General features: G+C 36.7%; 1 protein-coding gene across 2 annotated transcripts; it reads right to left on the reverse strand.

Moving 5' to 3' along the window:
* On the reverse strand, positions 1 to 24,628 carry LOC149836715 (eukaryotic initiation factor 4A-3-like). 2 transcript variants are annotated; one of them, XM_090005543.1, is made up of 8 exons: positions 24,202 to 24,628; positions 3,085 to 3,325; positions 2,893 to 2,973; positions 2,042 to 2,149; positions 1,815 to 1,934; positions 1,477 to 1,644; positions 1,148 to 1,234; positions 1 to 495 (listed from the first exon to the last, which is right to left on the reverse strand). In XM_090005543.1, the coding sequence occupies exons 1-8, from the start codon at positions 24,510 to 24,512 to the stop codon at positions 382 to 384; spliced, it is 1,230 nt and encodes a 409-aa protein (XP_089861669.1). In that variant the 5' UTR covers positions 24,513 to 24,628; the 3' UTR covers positions 1 to 381. The 2 variants fall into 2 exon arrangements, with proteins under 2 accessions (XP_089861669.1, XP_089861670.1); XM_090005544.1 differs by lacking the exon at positions 2,893 to 2,973 and having other exon boundaries at positions 24,202 to 24,625.
* Between the last annotated feature and the right edge of the window lie 504 nt (positions 24,629 to 25,132).

Here is a 25,132-nt window from a genome sequence, read left to right on the forward strand (position 1 = left end):
TTTACACACACAATTCATCACATTTCTTCAGCTGGTCTTAAATTACACAGCTTCATAAGTCAGAGAAGAAACTTGCTCAGCAAAAAAGGTAAAGAAATCACGAAGTACCACAAGAAATCAATTCTCTCCCAACACCCAAAGCAACACAAACTACAAGGCAAATACAGTTATTTCTTCCTCACATTTCATTACACAAAACTTGCCAACCCAGTCAGACGATTAATTCTCAACAACATAAGGCAAACAGGAGAATTGGAGCCCCTGCTTTACTGCTTGTTTGACAACCCAAACAGCTTTCAGACAAACTCTCCAAGCTGCAACATACCAAACATGTGGAATTTTTTTCTGAATCCCCGTCAGTGCTTAATCCACGACCAGATTTCATATCAAATCGGCAACATTCATTGGCATTTCATCTATTTGTGTGCTGTAATACTGTTCTATGTCTCTCAATATCCTAATGTCATCACTGCGAACAAAGTTTATGGCCACACCCTGCAATGAAGTAAACTTTACGGATCTGTACAACCAAGTTATTTTGCACCCAAAAAAATGAGGACAATGACTTGCACAAAGTTCAAAAAGAAATCATGAGCATTCATGACATCTCCCACCAATGTTGCCTACAGAACTGGAAAATGCTTTGGATGTAAAGATGTAAAGCTAGATTGCAGAATCATTCAACGCCAAATTTCACCTTAAAAGATCCGCAACATGAACCAATCCAAAGCAATCAATCTTTCATGACTTTGTACAAGATACTTTGAAAGAGCTACTATTTTCTCCTTGACCTCCATCATGTAAAGATTCATATTCTGAAATTATCGTGATAATTTGTGCAATATTTGGAAATTGAGTTACCGAGGATTTTCAAAATCATTAAAACAGTTTTAGCACAACAATAAGAAAATATTTTCCCCCAGATGCTCTTGAGGTTTCCCAACCAGGAAAATATTTTAAAATCCATTGCTTCATGGTGGAGATTTTTATAAAAAGCACATTTTCCCTTTTAAAATCACCCAATAGACATTTTCTTGCCAGGAAGGTTTTTGGTTTCATACTTCATTAAAATTTGCTATCTTTTCCTTTTAACAGATGATTACATGATAATCAGTAAACTGAACAGGGAGTACTACACAGGGCATACCTTGCGGCCAAATCGTCCAGAACGACCAATACGATGGATGTAAAGTTCTCGGTTATTGGGGAGGTCATAATTAATTACCAGAGAAACCTGACATAACAAAATACATGTGAAATCAACCAGGAAAGAAATTTCCATTATGCACTGAAGCATCAGCATCATTATTGTTATCATGATCATGATAAGAATACTATCATCATCATCACGATCAGCTTCAGTATTATCATTATCATTAGTTTGATTTTTATTAAAATCAACATCATTAGCAGCAGCAGTAGTCATCATTAAAATCATCCAAGTATGGCAAAACCTAACATTACTGGGACACTTGCCTGCTGAACATCAAGTCCACGAGCCCATACATCTGTTGTAATCAGAACACGTGTTGTTCCTGACCTAAACTCAGACATTATAGCATCTCGTTCCTTCTGAGGCATGTCCCCATGCATTGCGGAAACAGTGAAATTGTTGCTGCGCATCTTTTCTGTTAACCAATCCACCTGAGTGATAGAATCATTAAAGAGATTATACATGGATTGGAAGGAACGGTAGTAATGAAAAATACTTGTGAAAATACACATCATCATGTCTTAACATAGAATAAGTAGAATACAAATGGTGGACCACTGCAGTGGCCAATATATTAGATTAAAAATGCTGAAAAGATTACCTTTCGCTTTGTGTTGCAGAATATAACAGCTTGAGTTATTGTAAGGGTATCATACAGGTCACAAAGAGTATCAAATTTCCACTCTTCACGTTCAACAGCAACAAAGAACTGTTTAATTCCCTGATAATAGAGAAAAAATTTAGGAACGATATTGGCCAAAACTTAGTTTTAAATGAAAATCCACACTTATGCTTTTCTTAACAGGATAACAAGGTTGAATGATGTACCTCCAGGGTCAACTCATCACGCTTGACAAGTACACGAACAGGATCAGTCATGAACTTGCTAGTCATCTCCAGAATCTCGTTGGGCATTGTTGCAGAAATTAAGACAACCTAAGACCATTACCAAAGTCAAGTCAGGATTGCTTGGCAAATTTAGTTCACTAGAGTTTTAAACTCAATCAGATAAAATTTCTCCCATTAATGGCTGTTGATTTAAGCAGCTAAAACTATGACTGCAATCAGGCCTGTTTCAGTTCAGATCATGATCAACCTGAATTGACACCAAGTGGATCAGATGATGACTGGATCATGATCCAAGTCTAGAACCAACATGTACGTATCCATAACCTTTAGCATATGAAAGCACACTCTAAAAAACAAAAGGCGAAAAAGGAAGAAAGAAAGAAACAAGTCACTCAATCAACCCACTGGGTCGAGATCAAATGTGCATTGCATCAAGATGCTTTTATTACAGGAAGATCCATCCCTTAGGTGTCCACCAATTATCCAATATACCAGAAATGAGGCATCAAAATAAAGTGATGTTCATCAACAAGAGTATATTAATATGGTGGGCAAATTATAACTTAAGAAGAAGATGAATTATAAATGAGGTCAGTTGAACAGAGAGGTCAAAAGAAAAAAACATAGGTTAATAAGCACATAAGAGGAAACATAACATATAAACAAATGCACAGAAATGGGTGTCAATCTGCATGGAAATTTTTCCAAGCTTCTTATCCAGATGATTCCAAAATATGATAATCAAGCTAAGCAACACAGTGGCAGAGAAAACCACAAAGGAATAGTTATAACTAAGCAATGAATTAAGAAATTAGTTTCTCCATGAATACCTGCAGCTCAGGTGGGAGATATCTATAGACATCATATATCTGATCTTTGAACCCTCGGCTCAACATCTCATCAGATTCATCCTTTTACAATCAACATCGTTAAAAGCCAACAGACAAGCTTTAAAAGTCAACAAATTGAATATCTCAAAAACAGAAGTGACTAAAAGCAAAATAATGAAGTTTTGTACTCACAAGGATCAACAATTTAATAGCCCTGGTGCGCAATGTTCTTCTCTTGATCATGTCACAAACTCTGCCTGGTGTTCCAGATACAACATGAACTCCATATTCTAGCTTTCTGATATCCTCACCAAGACTCTTACCACCAATGCAAGCATATGCTTGCACATTGATGTAATCTCCAATAGCTAATATCACTTTCTCAGTCTGAGAAGCAAGTTCTCTTGTAGGTGATAAAATTAAAGCTTGGACCCTGTCAGATATCATTGTCATCAAACATCCATCAAAATACATAGCCAACGCTACTCATGGAATATCCGGATAACAATTTATTCACATCCTCAAATAATATACAGAAACAAAAGATACAAAGTGAGAAGTGCTAATGAAACATAAATACATAAATGTATAAATTTATCATGAAAGAGATGTCATTGAACAGTATCTTATGTATTTCTAAAATTCATAGATGTTAACAAAATAATAAAAAGCACTGAGGCCTCTAGTACGTGGTACCCCATATTTGTGGACCATGAAGAATGGTCACACATCCTACCACATTGCATGTAAGGAGCTCCAGGAGTTTCCTATTAGTGAACCCTCAGTGCTGCTCTTCAGGGGCACGTGGATCATTCTCACCAGGTTCACCAAATGAAAACCTCATTTTGTCACCAAACAATTACCAATTCAGATATATCCTTCTTTGGGCTAGTTTTTTGGCCATTACACATACCAATTTCACATGTTCTATCTGTTAAATACTGCCAATAATGTGATGTCATTTTCAAAATATTTAACAACCAAAACCACTCATTTGATACTGTTATGTGGACTGGATGAATCCATTTCTGGAAAACAGTTGTAAAATGTCAAGAATCGATGCCAAATTGCATGATATGAAATGGTCAATCAAATAGGTATCAAAGTACAAATCACTAGATGTTCAAGCGAAAAAAAAATATACATCAATTTATGCTAGTCATGTCACATGCTAAATGAACTATGAAGACTGAGAATGGCATGTATTTGTGCACATTCATCATATCAGGAGACTATCAGTATGGATCTTTTTGTATGTTTGAATGGTTATTAAATTGCTAAACTCACAAATCCAATATTCACCATATCTTCTTTTTCATGAACAAACATGACCAAAAACATATCTTCTGTTGTAATTCTTATGCACATATTGACAAGATGCCTATATTTTCACGAGGTTAGATTTTGATGTGACGGTCTCTAGAAAGTTCCCATGAGTTCCAACATGTGGGTCTACCATCAACCCTATCTTTACATGTTTGGTTTAGTATGAAATTTTACCATGTATTATATTTAAAATGCCGAAGGAAGAAGAGCAAAACTGCAAGTGAGAAAGAGGTGGCGTTAGAAATGATGAGGATGGAGAATAAAGGAGAATGAGCTTCAATCCAGAAGAGACTTTTCCACTCACTTATTCTTTATACTGGCAATATCCTCTGTGGAGCTTTAGAGAAGTATATCTAATTTATTTCTAATAATGATTCTTGCTGTGATGATTTTTCTGTATATTCAGGGTTTTCTTCCTCGTCTTCAAGACTAGTCAAGGTTTCTACCTCAGAAAAATTATTTACAGAATCTGCAAAAGGCTACCTGATGAAGATTCCTTTATCGTTAAATTTGTGAGCCTGGTTAATAGTTCGGTCATCATCTCATCAGAATATCTAGAACCCAGCTTTATGTTAGGGCCTGGTCCTCGTTGTTTGAATATAGAAGCTGGATAACCTCATTCGATCCCATACACATAGCAACTTAAAGTGACAAAATATTGAAAAGTATCACGCCAATGTACATTACCCAAAAACAAGAAGGACAAAGGACATAGATTGACAATTTTTACAACATTGTACCAAAGTAGATGTAGAAGAATGGAAAAGTTTCCACAATAGTTGCAAAGGACTCTCGGAAATGTCTTAGCCTCTACTCTGGTGCTAAACCGTTGTGCACAACGAACCATCAAACAAACTTGAATGGAAACTGTATAAGGTGCATGCTCAAATCAAAGGTTATAAAACCAACCAATGTACTCAATGTGTGTATATTGCACAGACCAAACAATGGCAATTAAAAGCACTACAATGGATTAGTTGAGATTAATAAGAAAACAACAAAGCTCTGACAAAAAATTTAAAAGGAGGCAACCTTCATCACGGACCCACCCGGGTATAGGCACGGCTAAGGAAGATAAGCCTAATGAGGATAAGAGTCCAAGCTTACCAAAGAAGGCTGAAATCAAAAGAGAAAGAGATCTCAAGGAAAGAGAAAGTGAGAGGACATTGGCAACTACCAAGGAAGGTCAAAATAGGAGTCTATATGCTAAGGAAGATGGCTTACTTTGCAATTGTAATTCTTGCACTTACTCTAAGAATCTGTCTCTATGAGGACTTATACTAATCTTCATAAATAAGGGATTATTTGCTCTCAATAAGATAGTTGATCTGAGAGCTTTTCCATGAATGCAGGTCTATCACAGACCAAACCACATATATCGAGTGTTTGATCTTCGTGTGTGTGGTCTTCTTGTGTGATTTTATGGTATTAGAGCCATAAAATCCTTTGCTTGTGAGCATGGTGTCTTCTACCAATTCAAATCAGTCATCATCAGCTTCTGGTATGATTTCCTCCATTATGCCGAACAGCATTCATCATTTCCTTTCGATCAAACTGACCTCAGAGAATTATCTTCTCTAGGAGTCTCAGTTCAAACCTGTTTTGCATACTTATGGACTCATGGGATAGGTTGATGGGTCCAAAACAGCCCCACCAAATTTTGTTGAAGGATCTCTTGAGTTGAACCTAGCTTATATTGACTGGTTAAAATATGATCAACTGATTCTTAGTTGGATCATACCCTCATTGATGGAATCTATTCATACACAGGTTATTGGACTGAACTCCTCATATGAGGTATGGAAGGCTCTTAAGGAGTCATACACAGCCCAATCGAGGTCATGCATTATGCAGTTGAAGTCTCAGGACCTCAAGGATATAAAACCATCGATAAGTACTTTCAACATGCTCATGCCATTGCACACCAACTGACGGTAGCATCTAAACCCATTGAAGATGATGACATTATTTTATAGATTTTGAGAGGTCTACCACATGAATATGCAGCTTTTAAGACCACAATTGAAACAAGGTCTAAACCCGTCACTTCGTTCAAGAAGTCCAACTTAAAGAACTTGAAAAAGAAAACTCTGTTGAGCAGGCTGTTCCCGCAGCCAACTTTATTGCTAGGCAGTCCAATCATCGTCGAGGTGGCTGGTCCGATGGCATAGGTGGTTTATGTGATGCATGTCTTCATGGCAAGAGCCATGATTTGCCTTTTAATCAGTCTTCATGGGCTGTTCATGAACTTTTGGATAATGTTTATTCTGACATATGGGGTCCTGCCCCTGTTATTGGTCATGATGGTGCTAGATGCTATGTTACTTTCATAGATGCTTTTTCGAAGTTTACTTGGATATATCTCATTAAACATAAGTATGATGTGTTTTGTGTGTTTCCCCGATAACAGGGTAATGGGGAAGCGCCTAGGGTAATGGGGAAGTGCACTTCCCCGATACGCGCTTTGGAAGGGTGAAACGTCGCGCTTCCGAAATGCATGGGGAAGCGCGCTTCCCTTTTATGGGAAGCGTGCTTCCCCCACGTTTCCCCCTTGCTTCCCCCACGCTTCCCCATTTTTTCATTTTTTTTCCGCTTCCCCCTCGCTTTCGGTTCCCTTCCTAGGTCGCTTCCGAGACGGTTTGTAATTTTCTTCTAAGTGGTCCCACGCTTCCCCGCTTCCCGCTTCCCGCTTCCCGCTTCCCGCTTCCCGCTCCCGCTTCCTCAACTGGCAACTCTGGGCGTGATGGATCCCTTGAAAGATATAAGGCTCGACTGGTGGTAAAGGGGTACAGTCAGCAGGAAGGACTGGATTACTTTGAGATGTTTAGTCCAGTCATCAAGCCTACCACAATCAGGCTAATTTTCTCTCTTGCAGTTAGACAAATTTTCTCTCTTGCAGTTAGTAATGATTGGACAATAACACAGCTTGTCGTCCAAAATGCATTTCTTCATGGTTTTTTGTTTGTTGATGCAAAGACCTATACTTCCCAGTTCATTTTTAAATCTAAACGAAAAGTCATTTACATTCTTATTTATGTTGATGACATTATTGTGGTTGGGAATTCACCAGAAATTATAGAAGATCTCATAAAAAGTTAAGTTCAGAATTCGTTGTTAAGGATATGGGAATCCATCATTTCTTCTTAAGAATTGAAGCTTCATTTATTAAGCATGGATTGATGTCATCAGTGTTGTATCATATTGTATCGTAAGATATGTATCATTACTATGAAGGAAAACGATACATACTCATATCGTGATACGAGTGGGTATCGTATGTATCGTACGATACAGTATGATACAACATGTATCATATGATACGGCCTCGACGCACTTAAAAAGTGTCTGAATCGTGATTTTATAGTTTTAGGTTTTAAAGACCACTTGAGGGCTAACTCCCTCATTTGTGTAGAGGTCATTAGAGGGAAACTCACGCACCCTAGGAGTCGTGAGAGCGATTTAAAGGCCTATTCATGCGCAAGGCAGAGGGCTTTTGCGATTTTCTCAAGTGCATTTTCACCATTTTTGAAAGTGGGTTAAGGTAAAAAATCATATTTTTTGCTTCTTATTGAGTTTTTTTGAGAAAAGGTATGGTTGGTGCTAGGAGAAAGAGGAGGAGAGAGTTCTCATAGGATGGTGGCTGGGTAGTCTTATTTTGTTAAACCAAAAAACTATTTCATTATAATGAAGAGAAGAGCATAACAAAACATAGTCGAGCAGGCAAATGTCGCGGTTGTCGACATTCGTACTGTTAGGACTTAAGTTTGTTATGTGTGTGTAATCTTATTGTCGAATATTTGTATGTATGCTTATATTTTTATTTGAAAGTTAATTGGTTATGTTTTATTTTAGATATTTCGATGTCGTTTTCACATAGAGATGATCCTGCATAGCAATACTGCAAAAACATAGATGTGTTAAATTATGTAATCAAATCATGTAATCTAATATATATTTTATATATATAAGGTAACACATATACATATATATAATATATGTACATGTATCTACCTATTATATATATAAATATATATATGTATTTCACCTTAGCTGTAGGGGTATACTCATCATTTTACACATATTCTTCTTTAGAATATGTATGTAATTTTTTCCCTTTTATTTTTTCTATTTCCTTTTTTTCTTTTTTTTCTTTTTATTCTTTCTTTTTGCTTTTTGGCGCATGGAGGGTCCCACCCAACATGATCGTTGGGCCCTCCAACGGTTATAATTATAACCGTTGGAGGGGTCCAACCGTCCAACGATCATGTTGGGTGGGCCCCTCCATGGCTTCTCATTGTGTATAAATAGGGGTATTCCCCCTTGAGTTTGAATATGGCTTTGGGTCAAAGCCCAAGTATTCAATAAAGCTTTTATTCATTTTTTAGTGCATTTGTGAGATTGATTGGTTTGTGCTTTTGTGCACAAGTGTCTTTGTGTTCTTATCGTGCATGAGTGCACTTGTCTTCCATCAAGGACAATAGGTCTTGATTATAGTATTTTGTTGAAGATACTTTTACATGGTATCAGAGCTTGGTTTGAGGAAGAAAGCTCGTGCATTCTCAACTTTCTTGGGTGCCTCGAAAAGTGTGCCTTCAAGCCATTGAAGATTGGAGTGGATCATTTCCTTCGGCCAATATTTTAGAAGTCTTCTTTGTTAAGAAAGACTTAAAAGTCTATTGAGGTACGTGTTCTTTTTGTATTTCTATCCTCTCTAATGGGCGAAAAAGACTCCCACTTCTCCCTTGGGTTTAATCTCAATAGTTCAAACTATCATGTTTGAGCCAGTAATATGGAAGCCCATATTAAAGGGAAGGGGCTTGGGGGTTATGTTCAAGGTTCGATACCAGAACCTGAACCAAAAACTACTATTATGAAAAAAGGAGATATAAAGATTCTTGAAGGAGAAGAAAGGCAAAGAGCTCTTTAAGATTACTCAAAGAAACATGACGAATGGGAAATGAAGAAATTCAAGATCTTATCGTGGTATTTCTCTGTGAACACCCCAAAATTTTCAAAAAGACCTTTTTGCCCCTAATTCCATCTTCTGAGAAGGTCGAAGTGATTTCAAAACTAAATTTCAGTCTTTCTTCAGATTTTTGGATCGAATTCCACATTGATATATTCAAAATCAATTCCGGATCCGAATCCAGTACTTTAAATCCATATTTTCTCAAAATTCGGATCCAAACTCATTTTTGAAGAAATTTTCTCAAAATGGCTTGTAAATTCTCAGAAAAAATCCCTTTTATAAATCTTTTTGCAAAAACACAAAAAAATAATTAGTTTTAACCTTTGTTTTCTCACAAACTTTAGGATTTTATTCTAAAAATACAAAAAAATTGAAAAAAAAAAAACCAAAGACCAAAAAAAAAAATGGGAAAAATTACAAGAAAGCGAAGGATTCTTAAGCCTTTTTCCAAAAAAAAACTCATTTCCCAACCATTTTTGCAAAAATTTCTTAAAAGGAGTCCTCTTATTGGAAAATGAGAAATTCTACAACGGAATCCTCCTGCTCCTTCTTCCCCTCCTCTTTTCCACCCTCCATCTTCAAACCGCATGCCCTCTTTTCCACCATCAATCCTTAACAGATTTCACCCTCTCGAGCCTTCCATTCTTCCTTTAAGAAGAGGCCTCCAGACTTCGTAGAGGGATCCGATCTTGATCTCTCCATAGCGCATCTGTTTACCTTTTCCCGTTTACGCTCCCCTTTTCTTCACTTGAGTTCTGAAGAAGGCTTGCAGTTGAAATCTCATTCGAACTACTTTCAAGCTCCAGAATATCTATAGAGCCACGATCAATTAATCCCTCAGCAAACCAGTAAGAGCTACTCCTCCCTTCTTTGCTTTTTGTTTCCCCTTTTTTTTTTTCTTTTTTTCTCTCTCTTTCTTCTTTTCTCCTTTCTTTTCTGTGGATTTCCTTAGTTTTCATCATTCGGCATTTCGTTAAAAGCACTCTGGGTGGTAATTGATTTGCTGATAGCAAAACCAATCCACATATATGTGCGATATTCAATGGAACAGACATGTTCCGACATTCCTTTTTTTTTCTTTCTTTCATTTTGTTGCTGGTTTTTTTTTTCCTTTTCTCTTTCATCTTAGTTGTCTGGAGGGATAACCATTTATATCCATTTTGATTTACCATGATTGGTCGATATTCATCTCTTATCGACTGCCTGTTAATTCCATTTCCCTTTTAGTCTGTGCTCCTTGCTTCTTTTTTTTTCCCTTAAATTCCACATAGATACTTCTGTACATTGCATCAAAGCATGGATGTGCTTAGACGTGTTGATCCCTATGCGTTAAGCTTGGATTCTAAGGGAAGAACATGACTACCGGCTAAGGACCTTCAGAAGGCTTTCAAGGATTCGAGATTCGTCCATCTTGACACAGACAACTGCCGCTGGGATCAAGTGCATCCTCTGCACCATCCAGTATCGATAATTCATCTCAAACAGGGGATTCTATTTTATTTGTTGCAATTCTCTCAATGCACTATGATCGTTTTGTTTACCTGATTTTTTTTTTTTCTTTTTCACAGTTTTATATTCTTCTCCTTGACTTCGGGTATGATCGTTGGCTTTGAGGATCATCTAGGACTATCATCCGATTCAGTATTTCTCTTGTATTTGCCTCAGCTTTCTAATTCTATTTTGATAATTGATTGACGTTTTAAACTTTTAATTCTTATTTTGTTCTCTGGTTATTTGCCGTGATTAATTTCCTGTTTTTCCCCTTTGATCTATCTCCTAGCATTTGATTTTCTAGTTTTAATAAACATCAGATGACATTCGTTTACTGCATTTAGTTTGTATCTTCCCTATTTCACGTTCTCCAGTTTCTGATATATGCTTTCATGTGGTGGTGTCCTGTATCATCATATTAAACAAGAATCTACATACCCATTAGGTGAGGTAAGAGTCAGCATCACCTTATGTGATAAGCTTGAATTAGAATATTTGAGATGGTTGCTGCGATCTGACTGTCAAGATTAACAAAATCCATTATAGTCTTTGGTCTTACTATCCCTTTTGAATGTTACGTCAGTTTTTCAGCATAGAAGCATTCAAATCATCCATAAACACCCCAGCAACACGATTATTAACTTGACAAGCTCTCCTAGAGACATCTCCACTGGTTGGGATAAAGCCCCTCAAAATCCGTAGAATGAACTTAGAGATCGTTATGGAAAAGTAGATTGGCTATATTATATTTATCCTCCTGTAAAATTCTAATATCCTGTTGTGCTGAATTCAAATGAGATTCACATTGGGTTCGGTTCTTTCACTCTGATTTAGTATAAAAAAAAAAAAAAAGGTAGTATAACTGCTGAAGGTGTAACCTTATATGTCTTGTGCCACATAGAATTTCCCTTCGATGGCCAACTCACGTTTTCAAGGGTATTGGCTCAAGGTATTATAGTTAAGGTTTTTAGTAAGATGGTCAACAAAGTCTTTCTCCAAGGTTCATAAATTGTTGGATGGTGTTCGGTAGGTCGATGCTGAAAGTGATAAAACATCATTTCCACTAACATTTTGTAAAAAGAAAAAGATGCTATCAGTTGATGTGAAGGCAACATCCTTCATTGTTGTGTGTTCATATTTTGCTTCCCTTCCCACACTATGGTGTTGTACACATTCCTTTTTTTAGTCTGGCGCAGAAGTTACATTACCTGTCATGGTAAAATTTTGGGCAACTTGGCTTGCGGGTTGCTGATAATAAAGGGTATCTATAAGCAACAGAAGGATCTCCAGAGAAGAGTGCAGCCAGACTCATCTGCTTATTTGTCGCTTGTAGTAGATGCCATTCTCAATAGTGAATACGTTGGGATTGGTTGCTTAGCATATTATATCTCTTATTTACTTGCACTACACCTATTGCACTCATCTGTGTATAATTCCAGCACATACCACTCTGCACTATCCACCTGCAACAGCACAAGCTTCACTCCATGAGTCACTGATCCATTTGCTAACGGGTGATTGCAAAGATTACCACCTGCTGGGATGCTTATTCTAGCTACCACATGTCCACCCATCAACAACAGTAAAATCCCTATTTGCTAGATGTATCTTCCAGCATGTGTACCTACAGTAGGTATGTTTATTGAGTCCATCACATAAACTCCACTAAAGGTGCTGTTACACTTGCCAACAACCATCTTCTACCCTGTATATAGCTGATGTACATCAATTACCCGCCCCTCGGATTTGCAGCAACACTTTGCTGCAAGATACATACACAGCCACCTGTTGGAATCAAGCATATATTGTGGTACCACCACCTCACAGTATTCTTCCCCCACTGCCTTTAGATACTGCTACAGCCCTCACTTCACTCTTTGCCCCATAATCAGCTCTCACTACACTTCATTTCAATACCTTCACTCCATATACATCTGCCACTCACCTACTTTATATCAATATTATATATATATATATATATATATATAACACATTTGGTTATCCTTCCATACTTTAGATCATCCATGTCGTTTCATTAGGAGTTAAGCACAAGGTAGGTATATGAGTGTCCCATCGCTTAAATCCATGTGATATATGCCATTTCTCTTTTATTTTCCATACTAACCAAGTGTTTTGCAGGGAATATGTGGAAAATATCATTATTTAGAGTTGTAAATTCAATTTCGTGTATTGTAATAGCTAGATATTAACGAGAACTTTACATTTCTTGTTTTAGATAGAATGAATGAGCATTTTAAATATCATGAATTACTTGTTCTTCATGCATTTTTCCTTTATTTCTCAAAATCTCACATTGGTGAAACACGAATGGCACGTACATCATTTCATAAAAGGTAAGTTAATTCTAAGTTGATGATTTATACCAACGGCCATAGTCGGGGTGTAAACAAGACTTAGTATTCTTATCTTTTATGAAATAACACTGGATCCACACTGGATCCTCTTTCAAAAAATCATCATATTCTTCAAATATTTTACCTTTTATCAGAGTTTAACTTAGAATTAATTCAATATATATACCAATGGCCATAGTCAGGGTATATTGAGAGTTAATTCCATTCTAAACTCTATAAAAGCACAAAAATGTGTTTCATTCTTCACTAGAATTTTAATATAGATTACTATATAATACATTCAATGACCATAGTCAAGGATGTATTATATTTTCAATCTTATTTTAATTCATTTAAAGAATGAAATAGCTTTTCAAAGTCCAATCTCAAATTTATTCAAATTCATTCATCATGTAGGGTAAAATTGCATCATATTTTTCAAAATTATTTCAAAAACCCAAGTGATTTTGAACATCTTTTCTATTTTCCAAACCTATCTCAAATTTCAAAGTCCAATTTGACTTTGAAATTTCAAAATTATTTCATATTCAAACTTCAAATTTCCAAACTCAAAATTCAAAACTCAATATCAAAGTTCAATTCAACTTTGAAGTTTCTAAAGTCATCTTCTGATTCTAAACCCAGTTTTTTTTCTCTTCGAAGTTTTAAATCAAAGTTGAGATTGACTTTGAATCTCAAACCTTCTCAAGTTCAAATCTGGATCTTCAAAACCCCAAATCATCTTTAAAAGTCCTATTTTTTACTTCTCAAAACTCAAATCCAAAATCAAATCCTAGTCTCAAACTTGGATCCAGATTTCCAAGTATAAACTCCATTCTACTTTGGATCTCCAATTACAGATCCAAAATCCATTTAGGATCCAGATCCTCATTCCATTGGATCTCAGATTCAGATCCAAAATCCAACTCTTAGGATCCAGAATCCAATTCTACCATCGGATCTCAGATTCAGATCCAAATCCATTCTAGGATCCAGAACCCAATTCTATTTTGAATCTCAAACTTCAGATCCAATTCCATCTTAGGATCCAGAGTCCAACCCTATCCCGGATCTCAGATTTCAGATCTAAATACCTTCTTGGATTCCACATCTTGAATCTAATTCCATTCAAAATTCCAAGTCCAAATTCCACTTTGAATTCCAATTCTCAAAGCCAGTCTCATTTTTTTCATTCAAACCAAAGTTCCTATTTCAGATCTTAAATCCAAAAATCAACTCAAAACTCTATTCAGAATCCAGAATTTGGATTCGGATTTCATCTTGAAATTCCAACTGTTCCAAGTCCCATTCCTCAATTCCTTTAGATCCCCCACATTTCCTTCAAAAACTTCAAAGTTAGAATTCAATTCCATTCCAAAGTTCAAACTTCCAAATTCAAAGTCCATTTATGACTTTGAAATTTTCTTTCCTTCAGTTTTAAGATCATTTCTCTCAAAGATCCAAATTCATTTTCCTAAGCTCTGATTATTCTAAAAACTTAGAACTTCAAATCTTAAGTTCTAAGTTAGAAAACATTTCTTCACTTTATCTGATTCACTTGGAAATTCTTCAAAATATTTTCAAAAAGAGCATACATCTTTGCATTTGCACAAGCATGATTCATTGTGCATTTTAGACTTAGGATAAATACTTAGATAAATTCATTGCAAAGCAAAAAGGCATAAAATTCGACCCTTGGTTCGATTACCCCTGGTAAAGGCGCCAGGAACGGTCGAACCTCGTACCGACGAGCGGATCCCGTCTCCCAGTTTTCCCGCAAATATTCCAAAACGGAGGCGAGTTATTTCAAATATTTTCAAAATTAAGGTCAAGTGAGACCCGCAAAAGAGTTCCTCTTCTCTTCTCTTCTTTCTTTTCTCTTCTCTCTTTCTTTCCGTTCTTTTATCTTTTCTCCCTTCAAAAAGGAGGAAAATAAGAGGTTGGAAGGGAAAAGAGAAGGAAGAGAGAGAATATTACGAGAGAAAAAATTTTGCGATGATCACACTCGTCCGTTGAAACCAAGATCAATGTCAACATCATCAAATTCAAGAAAGCTTCTGAAGCTTGGCTATATCTTGAAAAAATGTATACATCAAGAGATTTATCGCACAAATATTACCTTCAAAAGAGGGCATTAACCCTACAACAAAATGAGATGACTATTCGGGAATACTTTGCTGAATTGTCCTCCATTTGGGATGGGCTTGCTATGCTAGAACCCAAATGGAGTGGTGAAGCTATCGAGCTTAGGCACAAGCAACTTGAGGAAGATCGTTTTTTTAACTTCCTAAATGGTCTTAGACCCGAATTTGAACAAATTCGGTCATCTCTTCTTTCTTCTTTCACGTCTCCCTCTATTGAAGATGTTATTACTAAATTGAGTGGGGAAGAGACCCGTATGGGTATTAGTAAGAGCAAACCTAGCATCCTTGCTAATACAAGAAGAGACTGAAGGAGTGAATGTTGTTTCAAGACCGGGTAACAAATGTGAGGACTTACAAACCTCCTCACTTCAAGAATCAAAATCAAGGAGGAAATGGGCACAATGGAAAGAGAGACTATAGTAAACTAACTTGTCATTTTTGTAAAGAACCGGGGCATATCAAACCTATTTGCCCAAAATGGAAGAAATTGCTTGCAATGGCTACCACATCTCAACCGGAAGAACGGCCATCATCTTCCAATGGGTCTCTCTCTTTACAACAAATTGTGGAAGCTCTTCAACCTCTTCTCAAGGGAGAAACTTTCGGAGCCGCCATGACAACCTCTTCACCACCCCACCCCACCCCGGTAAGATATCTTGGCTTTTAGATTCTGGTGCATCATTTCATATGACCCCAAGTGCTTGTTCGCTTTTCGAATATTCTGAAAACTCTTTTTCATCTTTTGTCTCAACGGCGGATGGAACATCTCTTGAAATTAAAGGAATAGGCAATTTTGAAAAACAAGATTTTTTTATTCCAAAAATTAGATTCATACCAAAACTAAATTTGAATTTGCTTTCGGTTTCTCAACTCTCGGACCATGGTTGCGATATAAAGTTCTCTTTTGATAAATGTTGGATACAGGATCGCTGGTCCGGGAGATTGATTGGGGAAGGCTCTAGGAGAGGAGATCTCTACTATGTTGACTCTCTCCAAGTTCCCAAGAATCAATTTTGTAATGTTGTCCAAAATAAGGATATTCATGTATGGCATAAGAGACTTGGACATCCCAACATTGTTAAAATTTCATATTTACCTTTTGCTAAACACCTTTGTAAAAGAGATTTTGTATGCAATGAATGTATTCTTGGGAAAATGAAAAGTTTAACCTTTTATCAAAGATCCATGTTTACAACAAAACCTTTTGAAATCGTTCATTCCGATGTGTGGGGTCCGGCTCCTGTGACATCTAAAAGAGGACTCTCATATTATGTGATTTTTGTTGATGATTACACTAGGTATTGTTGGATATATTTTCTTAAACATAAACACGAAGTTTTTTCGACTTTTAAAACCTTTTATATGATGATTTAAAATCAATTCAATGGAAACTTAAAAATTCTTAGATCCGACTCCGAAGGAGAATACCTCTCAAATTAATTCAAGAGTTATCTTGAAAGTTGTGGTATTCTCCATCAAAAATCTTGACCAAAAACTCCTCAACAAAATGAATTAGCCAAATGAAAGCATAGGCATATTATTGAAACAACTCAAACTCTACTTATTTCACAAAACATTCCAAAAAAACTCTAGGCAGCCCTTACCTCAATCTATCTTATAAATAGACTTTCATCAAATAATTTAAACAAAATTTCCCCTTTTGAAAAATTATACGCGAAGGAACCTGACTATAGCAGGTTAAGGGTTTTTGGTTGCAAATGTTTTGTCCTAACGGATAAAAATGATAAGCTTTCTCCAAAGGCCATTCCTTGTGCCTTTCTTGGTTATTCGGAAACCCAAAAGGGTTTTAAGTGTTATGATATTAGAAATGACAAATTATATGTATCCAGAAATGTGAGTTTTTTGGAAAATCTTAGTGGTTTTGAAAGTCCTAAAAATCAAAATGAGAATGTCGATTATTCCTTTCTGTTTGAATTGTTAGCTAAAGATGATGATACAAGTGATGATGAGTCAACTCAAAATGACTCAAGTGATAATGAAATCAAGGAAACTATCACCCCTATGCTCTCTCCGCCACATCAACATATCAATGAGGAATCATCTAGAGATCCCATCACCTATGTTCATAGAGATAAAAACACCTTCAAAAGTGCTCTTGAAAGATATGATGACACCAGTAGGCTCGTTCCTCCTCGAGAAGAGAACTTGCGAAGAACCGAAAGACCTAAGAAAGCTCCATCTAGGTTTATCTCATACGACTCTTTTTCGCCTAAATATAGGGCATATCTTAGTGCCATTCATTCTTACGTAGAACCTAAAAATTTTGAGGAAGCACGAAAATGTTCTGAATGGGTAGAAGCTATGGATAATGAACTGTGTGCTCTAAGAAGAGCCAAAACTTGAGAGTTCCAAGATCTCCCTAAGGGTAAGAAAGGGATCGGGTGTAGATAGGTATTTAAGGTAAAAGCTAAGAGCGATGGATCCCTTGAGAGATATAAGGTTCGTTTAGTTGCAAAGGGATATAGTCAAGAATATGGGATTGACTATAAAGAAACTTTTGCTCCTGTAGCCCAAATGGTCATTGTTCGATATCTCATCACCGTTGCTTCCATCAACAAATGGAACATCTATCAAATGGATGTTAAAAATGCATTCCTAAATGAAGAGGTATATATGGATGCTCCACCTTGAATGAAGACCCCCAAAAGGAAAGTGCTTATTCGAAAGCACTTTATGATTTAAAACAAGCCCCCAAGGCTTGGTATGCTAGATTTAACACTGTAATGTTAGAAAATAGTTTTTCTTCTTGTTTCACTGACACGGCCTTATTTGTTAGAAAAACTAATGCAGGGATTGTAATCTTACTTTTGTATGTGCATGATATGCTTATAACTGGTAGTGATTCTAAAGGGGTTAAAAGTATAAAATCAATTTTGAAAGATAAATTTGAAATGTCTGATTTGGGATTTCTAACTTATTTTCTGGGTATTGAAGTAGCATACTCTCATAGAGGGTATTTTTTATCTCAAACTAAACTTGCCTCTAAGATTATCGACAGGTCTGGTATTACAGATGATAAGGTTTGTGAAACTCCTGCTATAGTGGGAGCTAAGATGAAGATTGATAATGGTATTCCTCTTTCTGATTTCACCCCTTACAGACAGCTTGTGGGATCATTGATGTATCTAAGTATTACTAGACCAGATATTGCTCATGTAATTCATATTGCAAGTCAGTTTCAACATGCACCAACATCGATTTACATGAGTGTCATCTTACGGGTCGTAAGATACATAAAGGGTACACACTAAATAAGGGAGTATTCTTATCCCTTTTTCCGAATTAAAATTAATTGCTTATATTGACTCTGACCGTAGAGGTGGCCCAAATAACCGTCACTCCACCATTGGTTTTTGTGTGTTTTTAGGAGATTCACTGATCTCATGGAGATGCAAGAAACAACAGAAAGTGTCTTTATCCTCGACTGAAGCTGAATATCGTGTCATGGCAACTACTACAATGGAAATTGTATGAATTCATCAACTACTAGAAGACATGGGAATCACATTAGAAGGGCCCACTAAGCTATGTTGTGACAACAAGAGTACAATTTATATTGCCAAAAACCATACCTTCCATGAGCGGACTAAGCACATTGAGATGGATTTTCACTATGTTCGAAAAGCCTTTCTGAAAGGAGTCATTGACCTTCCATATGTCACTTCAGAATATCAATTGGTAGATTTCTTCGCCAAAGCATTGTGTGCTCCGCGATTCAACTTTCTCCTTGACAAACTTTCGGTCATCCTGCCCAAAGTTTGAGGGGGGTGTTAAATTATGTAATCAAATCATGTAATCTAATATATATTTTATATATATAAGGTAATACATATACATATATATAATATATGTACATGTATCTACCTGCTATATATAAAATATATTTATTTATTTCACCTTAACCGTAGGGGTATACTCATCATTTTACACATATTCTAATGTAATTTTTTCTCTTTTATTATTTCCTTTTTTCCTTTTTTCTCTTTTTATTCTTTCTTTAAGCTTTTTGGTGCATGGAGGGGCCCACCTAACATGATTGTTGGGCCCTCCAATGATTATAATTATAACCGTTGGAGGGGTCCCAACGATCATATTGGGAGCCCCTCCATGGCTTCTCATTGTGTATAAATAGGGGTATTTTCCCTTGAGTTTGCATATGGCTTTGGGTCAAAGCCCAAGTATTCAATAAATCTTTTGTTCATTTTTTAGTGCATTTGTGAGATTGATTGGTTTGTGCACAAGTGTTCTTTGTGTTCTTATTGTGCATGAGTGCACTTGTCTTCCATCAAGGACATTGGGTCTTGATTATAGTATCTTGTTGAAGATACTTTTACATAATGATGTACCACAACCAGGGTCATCATTGAGATGTGTGTTTTATAGTGCTATTATTAGAGGTGGGTTGCATAGATTTAAGCAACATATTGTAGGTCTTCACCAAAAAGTACATTCATGTGATTCTCCGTCTATTCTTGTCACTTTTCATGCCAATGTTATTGTTAAACTAGAAGCAATTGAAAGAAGAAAAAGGTTGCAAAAATGCAAAGAAGAAAGACTTTCAACCATTGTTCCAGATTCTGAAGATGATGATAATGACCCACTTGCCAAAAACGAGCTTGAACATGAAGAGGTGGTGGTGTGGCAGTTGGATGCAACAATGAGGATTTTCTATCCTAATTCTTGGCCTATAAAAAAATATGATCTTTATAGTTTAGACTTTAGAGATGAACTATGTCACATAGGTGCGGGTGCGGGGAGTGTGTGTGTGTGGGTGTATGTATATATATTAACCGTTTTAAGTTAACACTACGTGTATTTGTGTGCATTTATGTATTTATATATATAATATAGATAAAAATGGACTTGATTAGGGTTAATTGAATCTACTTTTGGATAGAAATGGACCTCAGTGTGGTTGACTTCACCTAACACAAAAGAAGTTGTGTCCAAGTGTCGCACCTGCCTGGGTGCGGGTGCAGTGCCATGTTCAAAGAGTCTTTGTGACATAGGAGATGAAGATCAACAGATAAGACATTGGTTAGATGTGATGTTTTTAGTTATCATGAACTCTAAATAGTTTAATTATGACTTATAACATTTTAGTATGACTTGGATGTAAATTTAATATTGTTAAGGATTTAATTATGTTTAAATTATGTAGTTTCCTTTTATTTACATTGTCAGTTATCAGTTGCATGGTTTGTTTCATGTGTTATGATTTTTTTTAAAATTTTTTGCTAATTTTTTCTGATTTCTCTTGACTTTTTGGATTTTTTATTAAAATTTTACAATATTTTACGATACTATACGATATTACTTTGGGCCCGACCGATACGAGTAACAGTACGATACTTACAACCTTGGGTGTCATAGTCACCTATATCGTTTAAGATAATTTCCAACGAGGGTTTTTCTCAGAGATATTTTCAAAAAGTGGTTTTTCTAGGGAAATTCTCAAAAAAAGTTCAAAAGCTTTAAAAATTGAAAACATATTTAGTAAATAATAAAAAAGACAAGAATAGTTAGTTTTGCAGTGTTTTTCTTACAAAAATATAAAGAAACTACTAGAAAAGTTTTTTAAATACAAAAGAAGCAAAAAAAAATATGCTTAAAATATATAAAAAAATATGTTTTTGAATATCTCAAGAATATATCGAGAAAATCTCGAGAATATATTGCGATATTACTGCAATATTTTTTATTCTAGCGATATTATGAAAATATCGAGAATATCGTAGAAAAATATTGGTTGACCTTGAAATACCAAAAATATCACGATATTTTCAAAATATCGACGATACGGGTGACACACTGCTTGGTGTTATTCATAAAAATATATATTGGACTTGTTAATGAAAGTGTCTATGCAAGGAGTTAAACTCGTGTCAACGCCTATGGCCCTATCACCTATGTTGTATGCTACATCAGGTAGAAAGTTTGATGATGCTACTCTGTGTGTAGGAGTGTGGTGGGGGCACTCCAATATGCTACCATGACCAGACCGGACATATCGTTTGCGATGAACCATGTATGTCAATACATGCACTGCCCTATAGATCTTTACTAGGTCGTTGTAAAACACATCCTACAATATCTCAAAGGAACTATACATCATGGATCCTTGTTGAAAGCTTCACCTCATCAAAATATCTCTGCCTATTCTCATGCAAACTAGGTAGGATGCCCTAATGAAAGAAGTCAACGGGTAGTTATGGAGTATTCTTGGGAAATAATCTAATATCATGAAGCTACTCATAACAAAAAGTAAACATATAGAAATAGATGTTCATTTTGTCCGAGACAAAATTGCAAAGAAATAGCTATGCGTGAAATATATTTCAACTAAGGATCAGTTGACAAACGTGTTGACGAAGCCTCTTCCAGCCCCTCGACGTCATGAGTTGTGTAGCAAGTTTAATGTGATTTACATCCCCCTTGAACTTGAGAAGGAATGTTAGAGAACCTTCATCACAGATCCAATAAAGTGGACATGGGTCTAGATCATTGAGAGAAGGCATCACATCTAAGAAAGATAAGCGCAATGAGGATAAGTTTTCAAGCTTACCCAAAGAAGGCTGAAATCAAAAGAGAAAGAGATCTCAAGGAAAGAGCTAGTGAGAGAACGTTGGCAACTACCAAGGAACATCGAAATAGGAGTCTATATGCCAAGGAAGATGGCTTCCTTTCCAATTGGTATTTACTCTAAGAATTCGTCCCTCATGAGGACTTGTACCAATCTTCATAAATAAGGGATTCTATGCTCTCAGGAAGATAGTTGATCTGAGAGCCTTTACGTGGACGTAGGTCTGTCACAAACTGAACCACATATATCAAGTGTTTATTAATTGTGTGTGTGACCTTCTTGCGTAATTTTAGCAGCCCCATGTCATTTTCCAAAACTTAGAGAGAAAACTGCATATATATAGGGGTAACATTTGCTAATTATGACCTGACCATCCGAATGAGCTGGAAATCATATGTGTGGGTTGTGTTGACCCAATCAGACCTCATGGATGGATTCATCATGGTGCAAATGCTAGGAACCGGCTTTTGGTTCACGTGTTTTCAATGAAAAAACATGATTTTATTATCCGAGAAAATATTGCACATTGTAGGCCATTGATTTTTCACAGCTCATAAAATCATGACTGCATGTAGTAATCAGACGATCTAAGAGCTGATTCTACTAACCTAAACATGTAGATCATATCTGTAAGGTTAACCCATATATATATATATATATATATATATATATATATATATATATATATATAAAGAGAGAAAGAGAGAGGTGAATATCATATCGCAACCAATGATACGAAATGCCACATCGCAGTATTGTCCCCTAGAGCAATAAGACACTGGCCATAACATCAGTAGACAAAGATTATAGGGCTGTATCGTAAGATACAGGTCTGTATAGCATAATATTATATGATATGCCTATATGGTAAGAATCAATTGCCGCCAGAAACTTAGCCAAAAAGGTGTTGTCCTGCCACTTCTGGGGGGTGGGGGATCTTTTAGGGGCATTACAGTGTTTTTCTCTTTCCCAAATATCACATTGAACACAACTTCCTTTAAAGAAACTGAAAACATAAGCTTGAGAATTTCCACAAAAAATTAATATGCATCCCACTATCAGTTTCCCTTGACCATGTACAAGTTTGCACTGTCATGATCAGCAATGAAGTGGATTTCAGGAACAATTAGCACATGACTCGTCATAAAACTGATCAGCAATGAAGTGGATTTCAGGAACAATTAGCATATGACTCGTCATAAAACTGATCAGCAATGAAGTGGATTCAGGAACAATTAGCACATGACTTGCCATAAAACTGATCCATTGTTCTAATAGAAACTGCTTCCTTCATTGTCAACAAATCATGCTTCCTCTAGCTTTCACACTATCGCATTTAACACCAAATGCTTCCTGCAGCACAGCTCTCTGATTCTAACAGAACAAGTATGCTAATTCTCATGTTCTTTCACGCCACATGTTTGGGAAGAAATTGGAAGCTGCATCAAGGACAGCCTATATCTTGCAGCATTCCTATCCCTACCTGACTCATTATATCCTGGACAGAAGATCATAGCTTCAATATCCTAACTCCAATAAAAAATGTACATGTATCCAATGATTTGTAACCATATATCTTCCACACCCAAATGAGCTACTTATAATGCTTCATACAAGAATAATCAGGCTCCAAGCATCTACTACATATTCCCATTTTGATGACTAGATTCTACTCTCCGAGGCGCAGCTGCTGACACCAGCACTCCAGGAGCATCGTTCATGTCCAAATTTTCTGTTTATGCTGTACTGGAGCACACCCACTGCTTCGACCCTGATTTCCTTTTCAACGTAGCTTACCTCAATCAAATACCTGGTTCAAATTCAGCTAAAAAGATCATCTTTGCTTCAAACCACCTACTCATAGTTCTACATTGTTCCATGATGCAAAGTGCATCTCATACACACATACATACATACACAAAAAACATGCTTATATATGCAATTCCTTTCTTTATGGAATATGTACGTATGTGCACATACGTACATAGAAATTGGATGTGTCAGTACCATTTCAAACAACTTCCACAATAGAATTCGGGTTAGCACTCATCTCAGCAGCTCTTTTCTTCAAGGAATATAAGCATATGAAGCTATTATTCACTGTTCGAATAGAAGTTGTAAAAATCCAAAACCCTAATTATTTTATGTATATGTGCACATAGAAATTGCTTCTATATCAGTACCATTCCATAGAAATTGTTTCTATATCAGTATCATAGAAAAGGGGAAAAGAGAAGGAGAAGAAGAAGAAGAAGAAGAAGAAACCCTAATTTCCGAATCTGAATAAGAGAAAAAAGAGGAAAACCCTAGGGAGCGAAAGCGCCCCTTTCCATAAAAACTCATCAACGACGACAACGACAGTGAAAGAAAGAGCAGAAAGAAGCGAAGGAAGTAAGAGAGACGAGAAGGGGCGAGGCTCACTCGCGGGTGGTGGTGTCGACCATCTGGCAGACGGCGAGGGCGATCATGGAGGTCTTGCCGGTGCCGGACTGGGCCTGGGCGATAACGTCGCGGCCGTTGATGATGGGCATGACGGCCCTCTGCTGTATGGCCGACGGCTTCTCGAACCCGTAGGCGTAGATGCCGCGGAGGAGGTCGTCCCGGATACCCATCTGGTCGAAGCTCGATATGGCCTCCACGCCAGGGCTCGTCTCAAAGATGAGATTGTCATCCTCCATCCTCTGGGCGTTCCGGTTCCGGGGAACCACCGAAACAGATGCAGCAGCAGCCATGGCGGCAACCCACCAGCAACACCAACGATATAGAGAAGAGAAACAGAGAGAGATAGAGAGACAGAGCGGGAGCCGGGAGGAGACGCGGTATATATAGCGGAAAAAATCTCTTCCTTCGTGGGATTGAGGACCTGTTTGGACCGTGATAAATATCCTGAAAATACGTGAAGAACGGTTTCCGTTTTAAAACGGCCAATATCTCACGATGTTTTCGGTTTAAACGAAAATATCGTGTGTTTATTGCTGCTTTAAGGCCGATGAGTTTCCGTTTTATACGTTAAACATTTGGAGATCTGATAGAACTAGGGGTGTCACCGGGTCGGATCTGGTTCAGACCCAGGGAGGACCGAACTGGGATCTGATTTGAGGCACATATATCGGGTTTGGACTCCAGTCCAATCAGACCCCTCACAAGCTATGTCATAAAGACACGAGGTCGCAGTAAGTGGATTTGACTCGCAAGTTCGAAATTTTTTTGAAAAACAGGACACGAAGACAAAGAATTTTTTATTTTATATATTTTAATATTTAAAATGAATTTTTTATTGAAATAACACTTAAAACTATTAAAAATTAATAAAATAAGTTACAATATTACAAGTACGTATCACTGTCAATGT

This window comes from Nuphar pumila, chromosome 5 (genome assembly GCF_984573655.1).
Source record: "Nuphar pumila chromosome 5, dmNupPumi1.hap1.1, whole genome shotgun sequence".
In the NCBI taxonomy this organism is placed as follows: Eukaryota; Viridiplantae; Streptophyta; class Magnoliopsida; order Nymphaeales; family Nymphaeaceae; genus Nuphar; species Nuphar pumila.